This window comes from Echiichthys vipera (assembly GCF_963691815.1).
Source record: "Echiichthys vipera genome assembly, chromosome: 20".
Taxonomy (NCBI): domain Eukaryota; kingdom Metazoa; phylum Chordata; class Actinopteri; order Perciformes; family Trachinidae; genus Echiichthys; species Echiichthys vipera.
Window position 1 is genome coordinate 316,915 of NC_139845.1, and position 17,411 is coordinate 334,325.

A 17,411-nucleotide genomic window follows, 5' to 3' on the forward strand; every position below is an offset into this window, starting at 1 on the left:
GTTCTCATTGACTTCTACACAAACACTCTTCTGTTTAAAGTTGCTCATGTTGTCATTGACTTCGACACAAACACACTTCTGTTTAAAGTTGCTCATGTTCTCATTGACTTCTACACGAACACTCTTCTGTTTAAAGTTGCTCATGTTCTCATTGACTTCTACACAAACACACTTCTGTTTAAAGTCGCTCATGTTCTCATTGACTTCTACACAAACACACTTCTGTTTAAAGTTGCTCATGTTCTCATTGACTTCTACACAAACACTCTTCTGTTTAAAGTTGCTCATGTTCTCATTGACTTCTACACAAACACACTTCTGTTTAAAGTTGCTCATGTTCTCATTGACTTCTACACAAACACACTTCTGTTTAAAGTTGCTCATGTTCTCATTGACTTCTACACAAACATACTTCTGTTTAAAGTTGCTCATGTTCTCATTGACTTCTACACAAACATACTTCTGTTTAAAGTTGCTCATGTTCTCATTGACTTCTACACAAACACTCTTCTGTTTAAAGTTGCTCATGTTCTCATTGACTTCTACACAAACACTCTTCTGTTTAAAGTTGCTCATGTTCTCATTGACTTCTACACAAACACTCTTCTGTTTAAAGTTGCTCATGTTCTCATTGACTTCTACACAAACACTCTTCTTCTTTAGAGTAATAATAAAACGGTCTGAGTCTGTTTTGGCTCAGTCAGAGGGAATAAATCCAGTTTACGCTCATTTTCTCTCATTGACTTCTATAAAAACACACTTTAGGGGGAAAGTGTTATGACCTCATCATCAGGTTCGTAGGACGTCTGGTTCAATAGTTCATGTTCTCATTGACTTCTACAGAAGCGCCCTCTGTGGTGGCGTCGCTACCACAAGGTCTGGTTCAAACGTCCAGTTCTGAGAGAAACCGCCTCAGGACCAGGTCTCCTCTGGGCCTCCAGGGGGGGGGGGGCAGGTCTCCCTCAGGTCCCCCCCTTTCATGAGATCATCCTCTCTCTCTCTAAAGCCGGTGTTCGGTGCGTCGGTTCGATGCCTTGGAGATCTGCAGACGAAGACACTTTGAAACAAACGTTTTCATTTACAACACGAACGTCGTCGGTGGGTTTTCCTCTTCACGCCGTCCGCTGCACCGAGACCCCACCTCCGCCCGGGGCGTCACTGGGCGTGTGCCCGGCGTGCCCTCAGCACCGTCTGCAGGTCTTTGGGCAGCGAGCTGATGACGGAGGTGATGAAGGCGCCCAGTTTGTCCAGGACGCCGTCCTTCACCTGCAGCTGCTGTCTGCGGGCGCTGATCTGAAAGACAGCGGCAGACGCTCGTGTCACCGCGGGAGAATCGGGTGAAACGGTAACAGGGTTCACGCCGGCGCCGGCACCTTCACCATCGTTAGCTCAGAAAACGCTGAGTCGTGCTAAACGTTTGTGGCTGAAGCTCCAGTGGATCCGTGCGTCTGTTTCATGCAGAACCGGTTCTTCAGAGTTTGAGGTGTTACGGTTCAACGCGTCATCGTGCTTCAACACGACGGAGCGGCACAGACGCGTCCTGACCAAGCGGCACTGACACGTCCTGACCGAGCGGCACTGACACGTCCTGACCAAGCGGCACCGACGCGTCCTGACGGAGCGGCACCGACGCGTCCTGACCGAGCGGCACCGACGCGTCCTGACGGAGCGGCACCGACGCGTCCTGACGGAGCGGCACCGACGCGTCCTGACGGAGCGGCACCGACGCGTCCTGACTCGTAAATATAATCCCCTGCAGGAACTCTGACGTCACCTGGATCACGAGGAAACCTGAAACCGGTCCGGATTCAAACAGACGCATCATCCGCTGGAACTTCAGCCACAAACGTTTCTATGAACTAAACACCGGTTCGATGCCGGGTCAGCGTGAGTATCGTGTCCGTCTCAAAGGTCAAACTCACCAGTTTCTCTCGGAGCTTCAGGATCAAGTCCACGATCTCCACCTCAGACTTGTCTTTGGTCCAGCTCATCAGGTCCTGACAGACAGAGCAGAGGGTTAAAAGACCCGCGCAGGCACAGGACGCTACGCTAGCTCACAGCGCTACGCTACGCTAGCTCACCATGCTACGCTAACTCACAGTGCTACGCTAGCTCACAGCGCTACGCTACGCTAGCTCACCATGCTACGCTAACTCACGGCGTCACAGATGACCTCCAGGTGGAGACTCTCCAGCTTCTGCGTCATCTCGCGGTGGCGATGGCGATACCACCCGTCAAAGTTCGGTGAGCGGAAGAACTTCCTGTCCGGAGGGAAAAACCACAGAAGAAGAACTTTACGACTTTATCATGTGACTCACCTGTACAGAGACCATGTGACTCACCTGTACAGAGACCATGTGACTCACCTGTACAGAGACCATGTGACTCACCTGTACAGAGACCATGTGACTCACCTGTACAGAGACCATGTGACTCACCTGTACAGAGACCATGTGACTCACCTGTACAGAGACCACGTGACTCACCTGTACAGAGACCATGTGACTCACCTGTACAGACACCATGTGACTCACCTGTACAGAGACCACGTGACTCACCTGTACAGAGACCATGTGACTCACCTGTACAGACACCATGTGACTCACCTGTACAGAGACCATGTGACTCACCTGTACAGAGACCACGTGACTCACCTGTACAGAGACCACGTGACTCACCTGTACAGAGACCACGTGACTCACCTGTACAGAGACCATGTGACTCACCTGTACAGAGACCATGTGACTCACCTGTACAGAGACCACGTGACTCACCTGTACAGAGACCACGTGACTCACCTGTACAGAGACCATGTGACTCACCTGTACAGAGACCACGTGACTCACCTGTACAGAGACCACGTGACTCACCTGTACAGAGACCACGTGACTCACCTGTGCAGAGACCACGTGACTCACCTGTGCAGAGACCATGTGACTCACCTGTACAGACACCACGTGACTCACCTGTACAGAGACCACGTGACTCACCTGTGCAGAGACCATGTGACTCACCTGTACAGACACCACGTGACTCACCTGTACAGAGACCATGTGACTCACCTGTACAGACACCACGTGACTCACCTGTACAGAGACCACGTGACTCACCTGTACAGACACCATGTGACTCACCTGTACAGAGACCACGTGACTCACCTGTACAGAGACCACGTGACTCACCTGTACAGAGACCGTGTGACTCACCTGTACAGACACCGTGTGACTCACCTGTACAGAGACCGTGTGACTCACCTGTTCAGACACCACGTGACTCACCTGTACAGAGACCGTGTGACTCACCTGTACAGAGACCATGTGACTCACCTGTACAGAGACCACGTGACTCACCTGTACAGAGACCACGTGACTCACCTGTACAGAGACCATGTGACTCACCTGTACAGAGACCATGTGACTCACCTGTACAGACACCACGTGACTCACCTGTACAGAGACCATGTGACTCACCTGTACAGACACCATGTGACTCACCTGTACAGAGACCATGTGACTCACCTGTACAGAGACCATGTGACTCACCTGTACAGACACCATGTGACTCACCTGTGCAGAGACCATGTGACTCACCTGTACAGAGACCACGTGACTCACCTGTGCAGAGACCACGTGACTCACCTGTACAGACCCATCCAGTCCCCTTTGAGCAGCGAGGTGAGCTGCGGCCCCGTGTGCTCCAGAGTCGCCATGAACTCCTCCTGACTGAAGGGTCGGATCTGAGGCGGAGTCTGAACACACACACACACACACACACACACACACACACACACACACACACACACACACACACACACACACATGAGCCGGGCGTGGCCTCACACTGATGACATCACTGATGACATCACTAACCACCTGCTGTTTACCTTCCACGGCGTCACCGACCTCTGCAGAGGCATCAGGCTCGCCATGTAGCGCTCCTGACAGACGACACACAGGGTTTAAAAACGCTCAGCACAGGTGCAGACACACACACACAGACACACACAGGTGCACACACACACACAGACACAGGTGCAGACACACACACACAGACACACACACACAGGTGCACACACACACACACACACACAGGTGCAGACACACACACACAGACACACACACACACGCAGGTGCAGACACACACACACAGACAGGTGCACACACACGTACACACAGACAGGTGCACACACACACACACAGGTGCACACACACAGGTGCACACACACACACACACAGGTGCACACACACAGGTGCACACACACACAGGTGCACACACACACACACGCAGGTGCAGACACACACACACACACAGACAGGTGCACACACACGTACACACACACACACAGGTGCACACACACACACACAGGTGCACACACACAGGTGCACACGCACACACACAAGTGCACACACACACAGGTGCACACACACACACACAGGTGCAGACACACACACAGGTGCACACACACACAGGTGCACACACACACACACAGGTGCAGACACACACACACAGGTGCACACACACACACACAGGTGCACACACACACACACACACACACACACACACACACACACACACACACACACACACACAGGTGCGGTGAGCTGCGCTGTGATTGGCCGGTGCTCACCAGTGGGATGATGAAGCTCTGCGTGAGCTCCAGCAGGTGGCGCCTCAGGATGGCGCTCTGAGCCTCCGACGGCCGCTTCCTCTGGATGCCCTGAACACACACGAGGCCGTCCTCAGACGCGTCGCTCACACACGTCGCTCACACGCGTCGCTCACACACGTCGCTCACACACGTCCTCAGACGCGTCGCTCACACACGTCGCTCACACGCGTCGCTCACACGCGTCGCTCACACACGTCGCTCACACACGTCGCTCACACACGTCGCTCACACACGTCCTCACACACGTCGCTCACACACGTCCTCACACACGTCGCTCACACACGTCGCTCACACACGTCCTCACACACGTCGCTCACACACGTCGCTCACACACGTCGCTCACACACGTCCTCACACACGCCGCTCACACACGTCCTCACACACGTCGCTCACACACGTCGCTCACACACGTCCTCACACACGTCCTCACACACGCCGCTCACACACGTCCTCACACACGTCGCTCACACACGTCGCTCACACACGTCGCTCACACACGTCGCTCACACACGTCGCTCACACACGTCCTCACACACGTCGCTCACACACGTCCTCACACACGTCGCTCACACACGTCCTCACACACGTCGCTCACACACGTCGCTCACACACGTCCTCACACACGTCGCTCACACACGTCGCTCACACACGTCGCTCACACACGTCCTCACACACGCCGCTCACACACGTCCTCACACACGTCGCTCACACACGTCGCTCACACACGCCGCTCACACACGTCCTCACACACGTCGCTCACACACGTCGCTCACACACGTCGCTCACACACGTCGCTCACACACGTCGCTCACACACGTCGCTCACACACGTCCTCACACACGTCGCTCACACACGTCCTCACACACGTCGCTCACACACGTCGCTCAGACGCGTCGCTCACACACGTCCTCACACGCGTCGCTCACACACGTCCTCACACGCGTCGCTCACACACGTCCTCACACGCGTCGCTCACACACGTCGCTCTCACACGCGTCGCTCACACACGTCCTCACACACGTCCTCACACACGTCGCTCACACGCGTCGCTCACACGCGTCGCTCACACACGTCCCTCACACACGTCCTCACACACGTCCTCACACACGTCCTCACACACGTCCTCACACACGTCGCTCACACGCGTCGCTCACACGCGTCGCTCACACACGTCCCTCACACGCGTCGCTCACACGCGTCGCTCACACACGGCGCTCACACACGTCCTCACACACGTCCTCACACACGTCCTCACACACGTCGCTCACACACGTCGCTCACACACGTCCTCAGACGCGTCGCTCACACACGTCGCTCACACACGTCGCTCACACGCGTCGCTCACACGCGTCCTCACACACGTCCTCACACACGTCCTCACACGCGTCCTCACACACGTCGCTCACACGCGTCGCTCACACACGTCGCTCACACACGGCGCTCACACACGTCCTCACACACGTCCTCACACACGTCCTCACACACGTCCTCACACACGTCGCTCACACACGTCGCTCACACGCGTCGCTCACACACGTCCCTCACACACGTCCTCAGACGCGTCGCTCACACACGTCCTCACACGCGTCGCTCACACGCGTCCTCACACACGTCCTCACACACGTCCTCACACGCGTCCTCACACACGTCGCTCACACGCGTCGCTCACACACGTCGCTCACACACGTCGCTCACACACGTCGCTCACACGCGTCCTCACACACGTCGCTCACACACGTCCTCACACGCGTCGCTCACACGCGTCCTCACACACGTCCTCACACACGTCGCTCACACACGTCCTCACACACGTCCTCACACACGTCCTCACACACGTCCTCACACACGTCCTCACACGCGTCCTCACACGCGTCCTCACACACGTCGCTCACACGCGTCGCTCACACACGTCCTCACACACGTCCTCACACACGTCCTCACACGCGTCGCTCACACACGTCGCTCACACACGTCGCTCACACACGTCGCTCACACGCGTCCTCACACACGTCGCTCACACACGTCCTCACACACGTCCTCACACACGTCGCTCACACACGGCGCTCACACACGTCCTCTCACACACGTCGCTCACACGCGTCACTCACACGCGGCGCTCACACACGTCGCTCACACGCGTCGCTCACACACGTCCTCACACACGTCCTCACACACGTCGCTCACACGCGTCGCTCACACACGTCCTCACACACGTCCTCTCACACGCCGCTCACACGCGTCGCTCACACGGTTATTAATAATCATAATAATATGAATGTTCTCACCTTCAGCAGACGTTTGATCAGGATCTTGTCTTTGTGCAGGAACGTCCTGAACGCCGTGTACACGCCTGAGGACGCACTCATGGTTATTAACCACCATAACCACGGAGGTCATAACCATCATAACCATCATAACCATCATAACCATCATAACCATCATAACCATCATAACCACCGAGGTCATAACCACCATAACCATCATGGTTATGATGGTTATGGTGGTTATGATGGTTATGATGGTTATGACCTCGGTGGTTATGATGGTTATGACCTCGGTGGTTATGATGGTTATGACCTCGGTGGTTATGACCTCGGTGGTTATGGTGGTTATGATGGTTATGACCTCGGTGGTTATGATGGTTATGATGGTTATGATGGTTATGATGGTTATGATGGTTATGACCTCGGTGGTTATGATGGTTATGATGGTTATGATGGTTATGATGGTTATGATGGTTATGACCTCGGTGGTTATGATGGTTATGGTGGTTATGACCTCGGTGGTTATGATGGTTATGACCTCGGTGGTTATGATGGTTATGACCTCGGTGGTTATGATGGTTATGATGGTTATGATGGTTATGACCTCGGTGGTTATGAGCTCACCTGGTTTGGTGTCCAGCGTCTTCAGTTTGGACACTTTCTTCACCTTCACCTGTTTGGGTAAATCACCTGAGGGAATCGAACACACGGGCTCAGGATAAAGCTGGTTATGATAGTTTAATATTAATATTAATAATAATAATAAGAGGAAGTCGGACCGGCCATCCTGACGTCTCCCAGGCGCACGACGTGAGGCCACGTCTGAAACGTCTTAATGAAGAACGGGTTGGTGACTCCAAGCACCACGTTAGGCCTGGAGGGTGAGACAGGTGAGAGGGTGAGACAGGTGAGAGGGTGAGACAGGTGAGACAGGTGAGAGGGTGAGACAGGTGAGAGGGTGAGACAGGTGAGAGGGTGAGACAGGTGAGAGGGTGAGACAGGTGAGAGGGTGAGACAGGTGAGAGGGTGAGACAGGTGAGAGGGTGAGACAGGTGAGAGGGTGAGACAGGTAAGACAGGTGAGAGGGTGAGACAGGTGAGAGGGTGAGACAGGTGAGAAAGAGACAGGTGAGACAGGTGAGAGGGTGAGACAGGTAAGACAGGTGAGAGGGTGAGACAGGTGAGAGGGTGAGACAGGTAAGACAGGTGAGAGGGTGAGACAGGTGAGAGGGTGAGACGGGTGAGAGGGTGAGACAGAGACAGGTGAGAGGGTGAGACAGGTGAGAGGGTGAGACAGGTGAGAGGGTGAGACAGGTGAGAGGGTGAGAGGGTGAGAGGGGTGAGACAGGTGAGAGGGTGAGACAGGTGAGACAGGTGAGAGGGTGAGACAGGTGAGAGGGTGAGACAGGTGAGAGGGTGAGACGGGTGAGAGGGTGAGACAGGTGAGAGGGTTAGACAGGTGAGAGGGTGAGACAGGTGAGAGGGTGAGACAGGTGAGAGGGTGAGACAGGTGAGAGGGTGAGACAGGTGAGACAGAGACAGGTGAGAGGGTGAGACAGGTGAGAGGGTGAGACAGAGACAGGTGAGAGGGTGAGACAGGGGAGAGGGTGAGACAGGTGAGACAGGTGAGAGGGTGAGACAGGTGAGAGGGTGAGACGGGTGAGAGGGTGAGACAGGTGAGAGGGTGAGACGGGTGAGAGGGTGAGACAGGTGAGAGGGTGAGACGGGTGAGAGGGTGAGAAAGGTGAGAGGGTGAGACAGGTGAGAGGGTGAGACAGGTGAGAGGGTGAGACAGGTGAGACGGGTGAGAGGGTGAGAGGGTGAGACAGGTGAGAGGGTGAGACGGGTGAGAGGGTGAGACAGGTGAGAGGGTGAGACGGGTGAGAGGGTGAGACAGGTGAGACGGGTGAGAAAGGTGAGAGGGTGAGACGGGTGAGAGGGTGAGACAGGTGAGAGGGTGAGGCAGGTGAGAGGGTGAGACAGGTGAGAGGGTGAGACAGGTGAGAGGGTGAGACAGGTGAGACAGAGACAGGTGAGAGGGTGAGACAGGTGAGACAGGTGAGAGGGTGAGACAGAGACAGGTGAGAGGGTGAGACAGGGGAGAGGGTGAGACAGGTGAGAGGGTGAGACAGGTGAGAGGGTGAGACGGGTGAGAGGGTGAGACAGGTGAGAGGGTGAGACGGGTGAGACAGGTGAGAGGGTGAGACGGGTGAGAGGGTGAGAGGGTGAGACGGGTGAGACAGGTGAGAGGGTGAGACAGGTGCAGGCAGATAGGTACACACAGACACACACACACAGACACACACACACACACACACACACACACACACAGGTACAGACAGACAGACACACACACACACACACACACACACACACACACACACACACACACACACACACACACACACACACACACACAGGTACAGACAGACAGACACACACACACACACACACACACACACACACACACACACACACACACACACACACACACACACACACACACACACACACACACACACACACACACACACACACACACACACACACACACACACACACACACACACACACACACACACACACACACACACACACACACGGGTACTGACGGCGCCTGCGTCCTCGTGGTGAACTCTCTGAACTCGCTGTCGTGGACGGTGAAGTACGGACGGAAGTCGCAGCAGAACTTCAGCGGACTGATGGAGCTGCAGAGAGGAGGCACGGTTACCACGGTTACCACGGTTACCACGGCAGCAGCACAGGCGCAGCGCTCCCATTGGCTCGCTGACATCACATGACCTTCGTCTCACCTGACCAGCGCCAGCACGGTCTCCGAGGAGACGGTGGGAGACGGCGCCATGACGACCAGCGGCTCCCCGAGCAACATGAGCTCCCAGAACATCTGCAGGTGGATCAGCACCGACTGGAAACACCTGCACATTATTATTATTATTAATAACAATACAACAAAAATGATCCAGTCTGTGTGTGTGCAGCCATACGGGGAACACATTAATATATATATATATTAATAATTAATAATTAATAATAATAATAATGATGTTCAGACTTGAAGAGGTCCGGCTCGTGGAGCGTCGGCAGCAGAGTCGGAGCAGCCAGAAGATTCTGAGGACACAAAGAAACTTTATGTTCTCTCACAGTTTACACAGTTCATAACTATAATAACTATAATAATAATAATATTGATAATGATAATAATAATAATGATAACAGTAATAAACGGCTCCTGACCTCTTTAGCACTGAGCTTCACTGGACTTCCTCCTGGTTTGTCGGTTTTTGAAGGAACACGAACCTGAACATCAACACGAGCAACTTATTATACATATAAAATAATAAATAAAAAATAATATTATAATGATGTTAGACCACGCCCTTCATTATAATATTATAACAAGGTAAGGCCCCTCCCTCACCTGTAAGGCCACGCCCCCAATGTAATATTAGAATGAGGTAAGACCACGCCCCCAATGAGGTAAGACCACGCCCCCACATGTAAGCCCGTGTCATCATGATGACACGAGACCCCGCCCCTCATCATGATATTACAATGACACGAGGCCCCGCCCCTCGCCTGTAAGGCCACGCCCATCATATGTAAGACCCCGCCCCTCATGCTATTATAACGTGGTAAGACTCCGCCCCTCACATATAAGACCACGCCCCTCATTATGATATTACAATGACACGAGGCCCCGCCCCTCACCTGTAAGACTCGCCCTCATTTTAAAATTATAACGAGGTAAGGCCCCGCCCCCACATGTAAGACCACGCCCATCATTACACTATTGTATAGAGGTAAGACCCCGCCCCTCATTATGATATTACAATGACATGAGGCCCCGCCCCTCACATGAAGGACCACGCCCCTCACCTGTAAGACCACGCCCATCACAGGCAGGTTGAGGGTCAGCCCAGGTTCGGGTGAAGGCCATTGGTCGATCTCGTTGCACACTGAGGACGAGAGAGAGAGAGACACCGGGCGTCACGTGACGCTTCATCACAGTGATGTCACAGTGATGATGCGAGCGTGACATCATCACCTGTTTCCAGACACGGCGCCAGTTTCTCAAAGAACTCCGGAGCAACGATCTGCAGCAGCGAGTGGAACAGGTGAGTGTACGGCAACCTGGAGACCAGCACCAGGGACTGGAACAGGGTCACAGGTGAGAACAGGTGAGAACAGGTGAGGACAGGTGAGAACAGGTGAGGACAGGTGAGGACAGGTGAAGAACAGGTGAGAACAGGTGAGAACAGGTGAAGAACAGGTGAGAACAGGTGAGAACAGGTGAAGAACAGGTGAGGACAGGTGAGAACAGGTGAGAACAGGTGAGAACAGGTGAAGAACAGGTGAGAACAGGTGAGGAACAGGTGAGAACAGGTGAGAACAGGTGAGAACAGGTGAGAACAGGTGAAGAACAGGTGAGAACAGGTGAGAACAGGTGAGAACAGGTGAGAACAGGTGAGAACAGGTGAGGACAGGTGAGAACAGGTGAAGAACAGGTGAGAACAGGTGAGAACAGGTGAGAACAGGTGAAGAACAGGTGTGAACAGGTGAGAACAGGTGAAGAACAGGTATGAACAGGTGAAGAACAGGTGAGAACAGGTATGAACAGGTGAGAACAGGTGAGAACAGGTGAGAACAGGTGAGAACAGGTGAAGAACAGGTGTGAACAGGTGAGAACAGGTGAAGAACAGGTGAGAACAGGTGAGAACAGGTGAAGAACAGGTGTGAACAGGTGAGAACAGGTGAAGAACAGGTGTGAACAGGTGAAGAACAGGTGTGAACAGGTGAGAACAGGTGAGAACAGGTGAAGAACAGGTAAGAACAGGTGAGAACAGGTGTGAACAGGTGAGAACAGGTGAGATCAGGTGAAGAACAGGTGAGAACAGGTGAGAACAGGTGAAGAACAGGTGAGAACAGGTGAGAACAGGTGAGAACAGGTGAAGAACAGGTGAAGAACAGGTGAGAACAGGTGAGAACAGGTGAGAACAGGTGAAGAACAGGTGAGAACAGGTGAAGAACAGGTGAAGAACAGGTGAGGACAGGTGTGACCAGGTGAGAACAGGTGAGAACAGGTGAAGAACAGGTGAGAACAGGTGAGAACAGGTGAGAACAGATGTGAACAGGTGAGAACAGGTGAAGAACAGGTGTGAACAGGTGAGAACAGGTGAAGAACAGGTGAGGACAGGTGTGACCAGGTGAGAACAGGTGAAGAACAGGTGAGAACAGGTGAAGAACAGGTGAAGAACAGGTGAAGAACAGGTGAGGACAGGTGTGACCAGGTGAGAACAGGTGAGAACAGGTGAAGAACAGGTGAAGAACAGGTGAAGAACAGGTGAAGAACAGGTGAAGAACAGGTGAGAACAGGTGAGAACAGGTGAGAACAGGTGAGAACAGGTGTGAACAGGTGTGAACAGGTGAGAACAGGTGTGAACAGGTGTGAACAGGTGTGAACAGCTGAGAACAGGTGAGAACAGGTGAAGAACAGGTGAAGAACAGGTGAGAACAGGTAAAGAACAGGTGAAGAACAGGTGAGAACAGGTGAAGAACAGGTGAAGAACAGGTGAAGAACAGGTGAAGAACAGGTGAGAACAGGTGAGAACAGGTGAGAACAGGTGTGAACAGGTGTGAACAGGTGAGAACAGGTGTGAACAGGTGTGAACAGGTGTGAACAGCTGAGAACAGGTGAGAACAGGTGAAGAACAGGTGAAGAACAGGTGAGAACAGGTGAGAACAGGTGAAGAACAGGTGAGAACAGGTGAGAACAGGTGAGAACAGGTAAAGAACAGGTGAAGAACAGGTGAGAACAGGTGAAGAACAGGTGAGAACAGGTGAGAACAGGTGAGAACAGGTAAAGAACAGGTGAAGAACAGGTGAGGACAGGTGAGGACAGGTGAGAACAGGTGAGAACAGGTGAAGAACAGGTGAAGAACAGGTGAGAACAGGTGAGAACAGGTGAGAACAGGTGAGAACAGGTGAGGACAGGTGAGAACAGGTGAGAACAGGTGAGAACAGGTGAGAACAGGTGAGAACAGGTGAAGAACAGGTGTGAACAGGTGAGAACAGGTGTGAACAGGTGAAGAACAGGTGAGAACAGGTGAGAACAGGGTCACAGGTAAGAACAGGTGAAGAACAGGTGAGGACAGGTGAGGACAGGTGAGAACAGGTGAGAACAGGTGAAGAACAGGTGAAGAACAGGTGAGAACAGGTGAGAACAGGTGAGAACAGGTGAGGACAGGTGAGAACAGGTGAGAACAGGTGAGAACAGGTGAGAACAGGTGAGAACAGGTGAGAACAGGTGAGAACAGGTGTGAACAGGTGAAGAACAGGTGAAGAACAGGTGTGAACAGGTGAAGAACAGGTGAGAACAGGTGAGAACAGGTGTGAACAGGTGAAGAACAGGTGAAGAACAGGTGAGAACAGGTGAGAACAGGGTCACAGGTAAGAACAGGTGAAGAACAGGTGAGAACGGGTGAGAACAGGTGAGAACGGGTGAGAACGGGTGAAGAACAGGTGAGAACAGGTGAGAACAGGTGAAGAACAGGTGAGAACAGGTGAGAACAGGTGAGAACAGGTGTGAACAGGTGAAGAACAGGTGAGAACAGGTGAGAACAGGTGAGGACAGGTGAGAACAGGTGAGAACAGGTGAGAACAGGTGTGAACAGGTGAAGAACAGGTGAGAACAGGTGAGGACAGGTGAGAACGGGTGAAGAACAGGTGAAGAACCGGTGAGAACAGGTGAGAACAGGTGAAGAACAGGTGAGAACAGGTGAGGACAGGTGAGAACAGGTGAGAACAGGTGAGAACAGGTGTGAACAGGTGAAGAACAGGTGAGAACAGGTGAAGAACAGGTGAGAACAGGTGAGAACAGGTGAGAACAGGTGAAGAACAGGTGAGAACAGGTGAGAACAGGTGAGAACAGGTGAAGAACAGGTGAAGAACAGGTGTGTACAGGTGAGAACAGGTGAGAACAGGTGAAGAACAGGTGAAGAACAGGTGAGAACAGGTGAAGAACAGGTGAGAACAGGTGAGAACAGGTGTGAACAGGTGAGAACAGGTGAGAACAGGGTCACAGGTGAGAACAGGTGAAGAACAGGTGAAGAACAGGTGAGAACAGGTGAGAACAGGTGAAGAACAGGTGAGGAACAGGTGAGAACAGGTGAAGAACAGGTGAGAACAGGTGAGAACAGGTGAGAACAGGTGAGAACAGGTGTGAACAGGTGTAACAGGTGAGAACAGGTGAGGACAGGTGAAGAACAGGTGAAGAACAGGTGAGAACAGGTGAGAACAGGTGAAGAACAGGTGAAGAACAGGTGAGAACAGGTGAGAACAGGTGTGTGTAACAGGTGTGTGTATCAGGTGTGTGTAACAGGTGTGTGTAACAGGTGTGTGTAACAGGTGTGTATCAGGTGTGTGTAACAGGTGTGTGTAACAGGTGTGTGTAACAGGTGTGTGTATCAGGTGTGTGTAACAGGTGTGTGTAACAGGTGTGTGTAACAGGTGTGTGTAACAGGTGTGTGTAACAGGTGTGTATCAGGTGTGTGTATCAGGTGTGTGTAACAGGTGTGTGTAACAGGTGTGTGTAACAGGTGTGTGTAACAGGTGTGTATCAGGTGTGTTTAACAGGTGTGTGTAACAGGTGTGTGTAACAGGTGTGTGTAACAGGTGTGTGTATCAGGTGTGTAACAGGTGTGTGTAACAGGTGTGTGTAACAGGTGTGTAACAGGTGTGTGTAACAGGTGTGTGTAACAGGTGTGTGTAACAGGTGTGTGTAACAGGTGTGTGTATCAGGTGTGTGTAACAGGTGTGTGTATCAGGTAAAGGTGTGTAACAGGTGTGTAACAGGTGTGTGTAACAGGTGTGTGTATCAGGTGTGTATCAGGTGTGTGTAACAGGTGTGTGTAACAGGTGTGTGTAACAGGTGTGTAACAGGTGTGTGTAACAGGTGTGTGTAACAGGTGTGTGTAACAGGTGTGTGTAACAGGTGTGTATCAGGTAAAGGTGTGTAACAGGTGTGTAACAGGTGTGTAACAGGTGTGTAACAGGTGTGTGTAACAGGTGTGTGTATCAGGTGTGTGTAACAGGTGTGTGTATCAGGTAAAGGTGTGTAACAGGTGTGTAACAGGTGTGTGTAACAGGTGTGTGTATCAGGTGTGTATCAGGTGTGTGTAACAGGTGTGTGTAACAGGTGTGTGTATCAGGTAAAGAAGCGGTGGAACCTTCTGGAAGTATCCTCTCTTCACAGAAACATCTTTCACTTGTCTGAAATAAACAAAACCGAAGAAATGGGAAACTTCCGTCTGTGGACAAACAAACAAACAAACAAACAACAACATTAATGTTTATAAACAAACAAACAAACAACAACAACAACAACAACAACGTTTATAAACAAACAAACAACAACAACAATATTAATAAACAAACAAACAACAACATTATTAATGTTTATAAACAAACCATAATAATAATAATATTAATAATAATAATATTAACGTTAATAACCTGCAGAGTGGGCGTCCCGGTTGTTATAATAATAATAATAAATAATAATAATAATAATAATAATAATAACGTTAATAACCTGCAGCGTGGGCGGGGCGTCCCGGTTGTACGCCTCCTCTCTGGCGTTCTCCGCTCTGCGTCCGACCGACTGACGCAGCCTGAAGCTGAACTGCGTGTTCCCGAGGCATCCTGGGAAACGGAGTCCACACATCATTACAATAATAACAATAACAATAATACAGTTAAAATAGGCCCCGCCCCCTGACTGTAATATGCTAATGAGCTGTTTTACCTGAGTAAGAGTCTGGAAACGACAGGAAACAGATGCTGCTCTTCTGCTCAAACACAGAGAAATATCATTATTAAATATGATTATTAAATATTATTATTAAATATTATTAAACATTAAATATGATTAAATATCATTATTAAATATTATTATTAATGTATTAATGTATTAATGTGTCTGTGTGTTTCTGTCTGTGAATAAAGGGCGCTGACCTCTTTCTCCGTGAGCTTCACGTCTTCAGGAAACAGCATCTGAAACAAACGTTTACCTGCACAGGTGAGTCCAGAGGGGCCCGGACCCCCTCAACCCGTCAGACCGGACCCCCTTAACCCGTCAGACCGGACCCCCTTAACCCGTCAGACCGGACCCCCTTAACCCGTCAGACCGGACCCCCTTAACCCGTCAGACCGGACCCCCTTAACCCGTCAGACCCCCTTAACCCGGCAGACCGGACCCCCTCAACCCGTCAGACCGGACCCCCTTAACCCGTCAGACCGGACCCCCTTAACCCGTCAGACCGGACCCCCTCAACCCGTCAGACCGGACCCCCTCAACCCGTCAGACCGGACCCCCTTAACCCGTCAGACCGGACCCCCTCAACCCGGCAGACCGGACCCCCTCAACCCGTCAGACCAGACCCCCTTAACCCGTCAGACCGGACCCCCTTAACCCGTCAGACCCCCTTAACCCGGCAGACCGGACCCCCTCAACCCGTCAGACCGGACCCCCTTAACCCGTCAGACCGGACCCCCTCAACCCGTCAGACCGGACCCCCTCAACCCGTCAGACCGGACCCCCTTAACCCGTCAGACCGGACCCCCTTAACCCGTCAGACCGGAGCCCCTCAACCCGTCAGACCCCCTCAACCCGGCAGACCGGACCCCCTTAACCCGTCAGACCGGACCCCCTTAACCCGTCAGACCGGACCCCCTTAACCCGTCAGACCGGAGCCCCTCAACCCGTCAGACCCCCTTAACCCGTCACACCGGACCCCCTTAACCCGTCAGACCGGACCCCCTTAACCCGTCAGACCGGACCCCCTTAACCCGTCAGACCGGACCCCCTTAACCCGTCAGACCCCCTTAACCCGTCAGACCGGACCCCCTCAACCCGTCAGACCGGACCCCCTTAACCCGTCAGACCCCCTCAACCCGTCAGACCGGACCCCCTTAACCCGGCAGACCGGACCCCCTCAACCCGTCAGACCGGACCCCCTTAACCCGTCACACCGGACCCCCTTAACCCGTCAGACCGGACCCCCTTAACCCGGCAGACCGGACCCCCTTAACCCGTCACACCGGACCCCCTTAACCCGTCAGACCGGACCCCCTGAACCCGTCAGACCGGACCCCCTTAACCCGTCAGACCGGACCCCCTTAACCCGTCAGACCGGACCCCCTTAACCCGTCAGACCCCCTCAACCCGTCAGACCGGACCCCCTTAACCCGGCAGACCGGACCCCCTTAACCCGTCACACCGGACCCCCTTAACCCGTCAGACCGGACCCCCTTAACCCGTCAGACCGGACCCCCTTAACCCGTCAGACCGGACCCCCTTAACCCGGCAGACCGGACCCCCTTAACCCGTCAGACCGGACCCCCTTAACCCGTCAGACCGGACCCCCTTAACCCGTCAGACCGGACCCCCTTAACCCGTCA

General features: G+C 52.8%; 2 protein-coding genes across 2 annotated transcripts in view; one reads left to right on the plus strand and one right to left on the minus strand.

Annotated features, from left to right (window-relative positions):
- Positions 1-17,411, plus strand: part of irf5 (interferon regulatory factor 5) — a 183,451-nt gene that overhangs the window by 97,089 nt on the left and 68,951 nt on the right. The gene's annotated exons all lie outside the window — the stretch shown is intronic.
- The window catches only part of dennd6b (DENN/MADD domain containing 6B), a gene marked incomplete at its 5' end in the record, with an annotated part of 18,737 nt that continues 1,902 nt past the window's right edge, over positions 577-17,411 (minus strand). Inside the window, 19 exons of the mRNA XM_083935041.1 lie at positions 577-1,293; positions 1,923-1,997; positions 2,159-2,261; positions 3,639-3,748; positions 3,884-3,937; positions 4,628-4,717; positions 6,955-7,019; positions 7,558-7,623; positions 7,713-7,807; positions 9,545-9,640; positions 9,746-9,868; positions 10,006-10,061; positions 10,188-10,250; positions 10,830-10,909; positions 10,999-11,104; positions 15,179-15,259; positions 15,544-15,653; positions 15,757-15,799; positions 15,966-16,004. Coding sequence (XP_083791167.1) covers positions 1,156-1,293; positions 1,923-1,997; positions 2,159-2,261; positions 3,639-3,748; positions 3,884-3,937; positions 4,628-4,717; positions 6,955-7,019; positions 7,558-7,623; positions 7,713-7,807; positions 9,545-9,640; positions 9,746-9,868; positions 10,006-10,061; positions 10,188-10,250; positions 10,830-10,909; positions 10,999-11,104; positions 15,179-15,259; positions 15,544-15,653; positions 15,757-15,799; positions 15,966-16,004 — 1,593 coding nt within the window. The 3' untranslated portion in view covers positions 577-1,155. The remainder of the gene's footprint in view (positions 1,294-1,922; positions 1,998-2,158; positions 2,262-3,638; positions 3,749-3,883; positions 3,938-4,627; positions 4,718-6,954; positions 7,020-7,557; positions 7,624-7,712; positions 7,808-9,544; positions 9,641-9,745; positions 9,869-10,005; positions 10,062-10,187; positions 10,251-10,829; positions 10,910-10,998; positions 11,105-15,178; positions 15,260-15,543; positions 15,654-15,756; positions 15,800-15,965; positions 16,005-17,411) is intronic.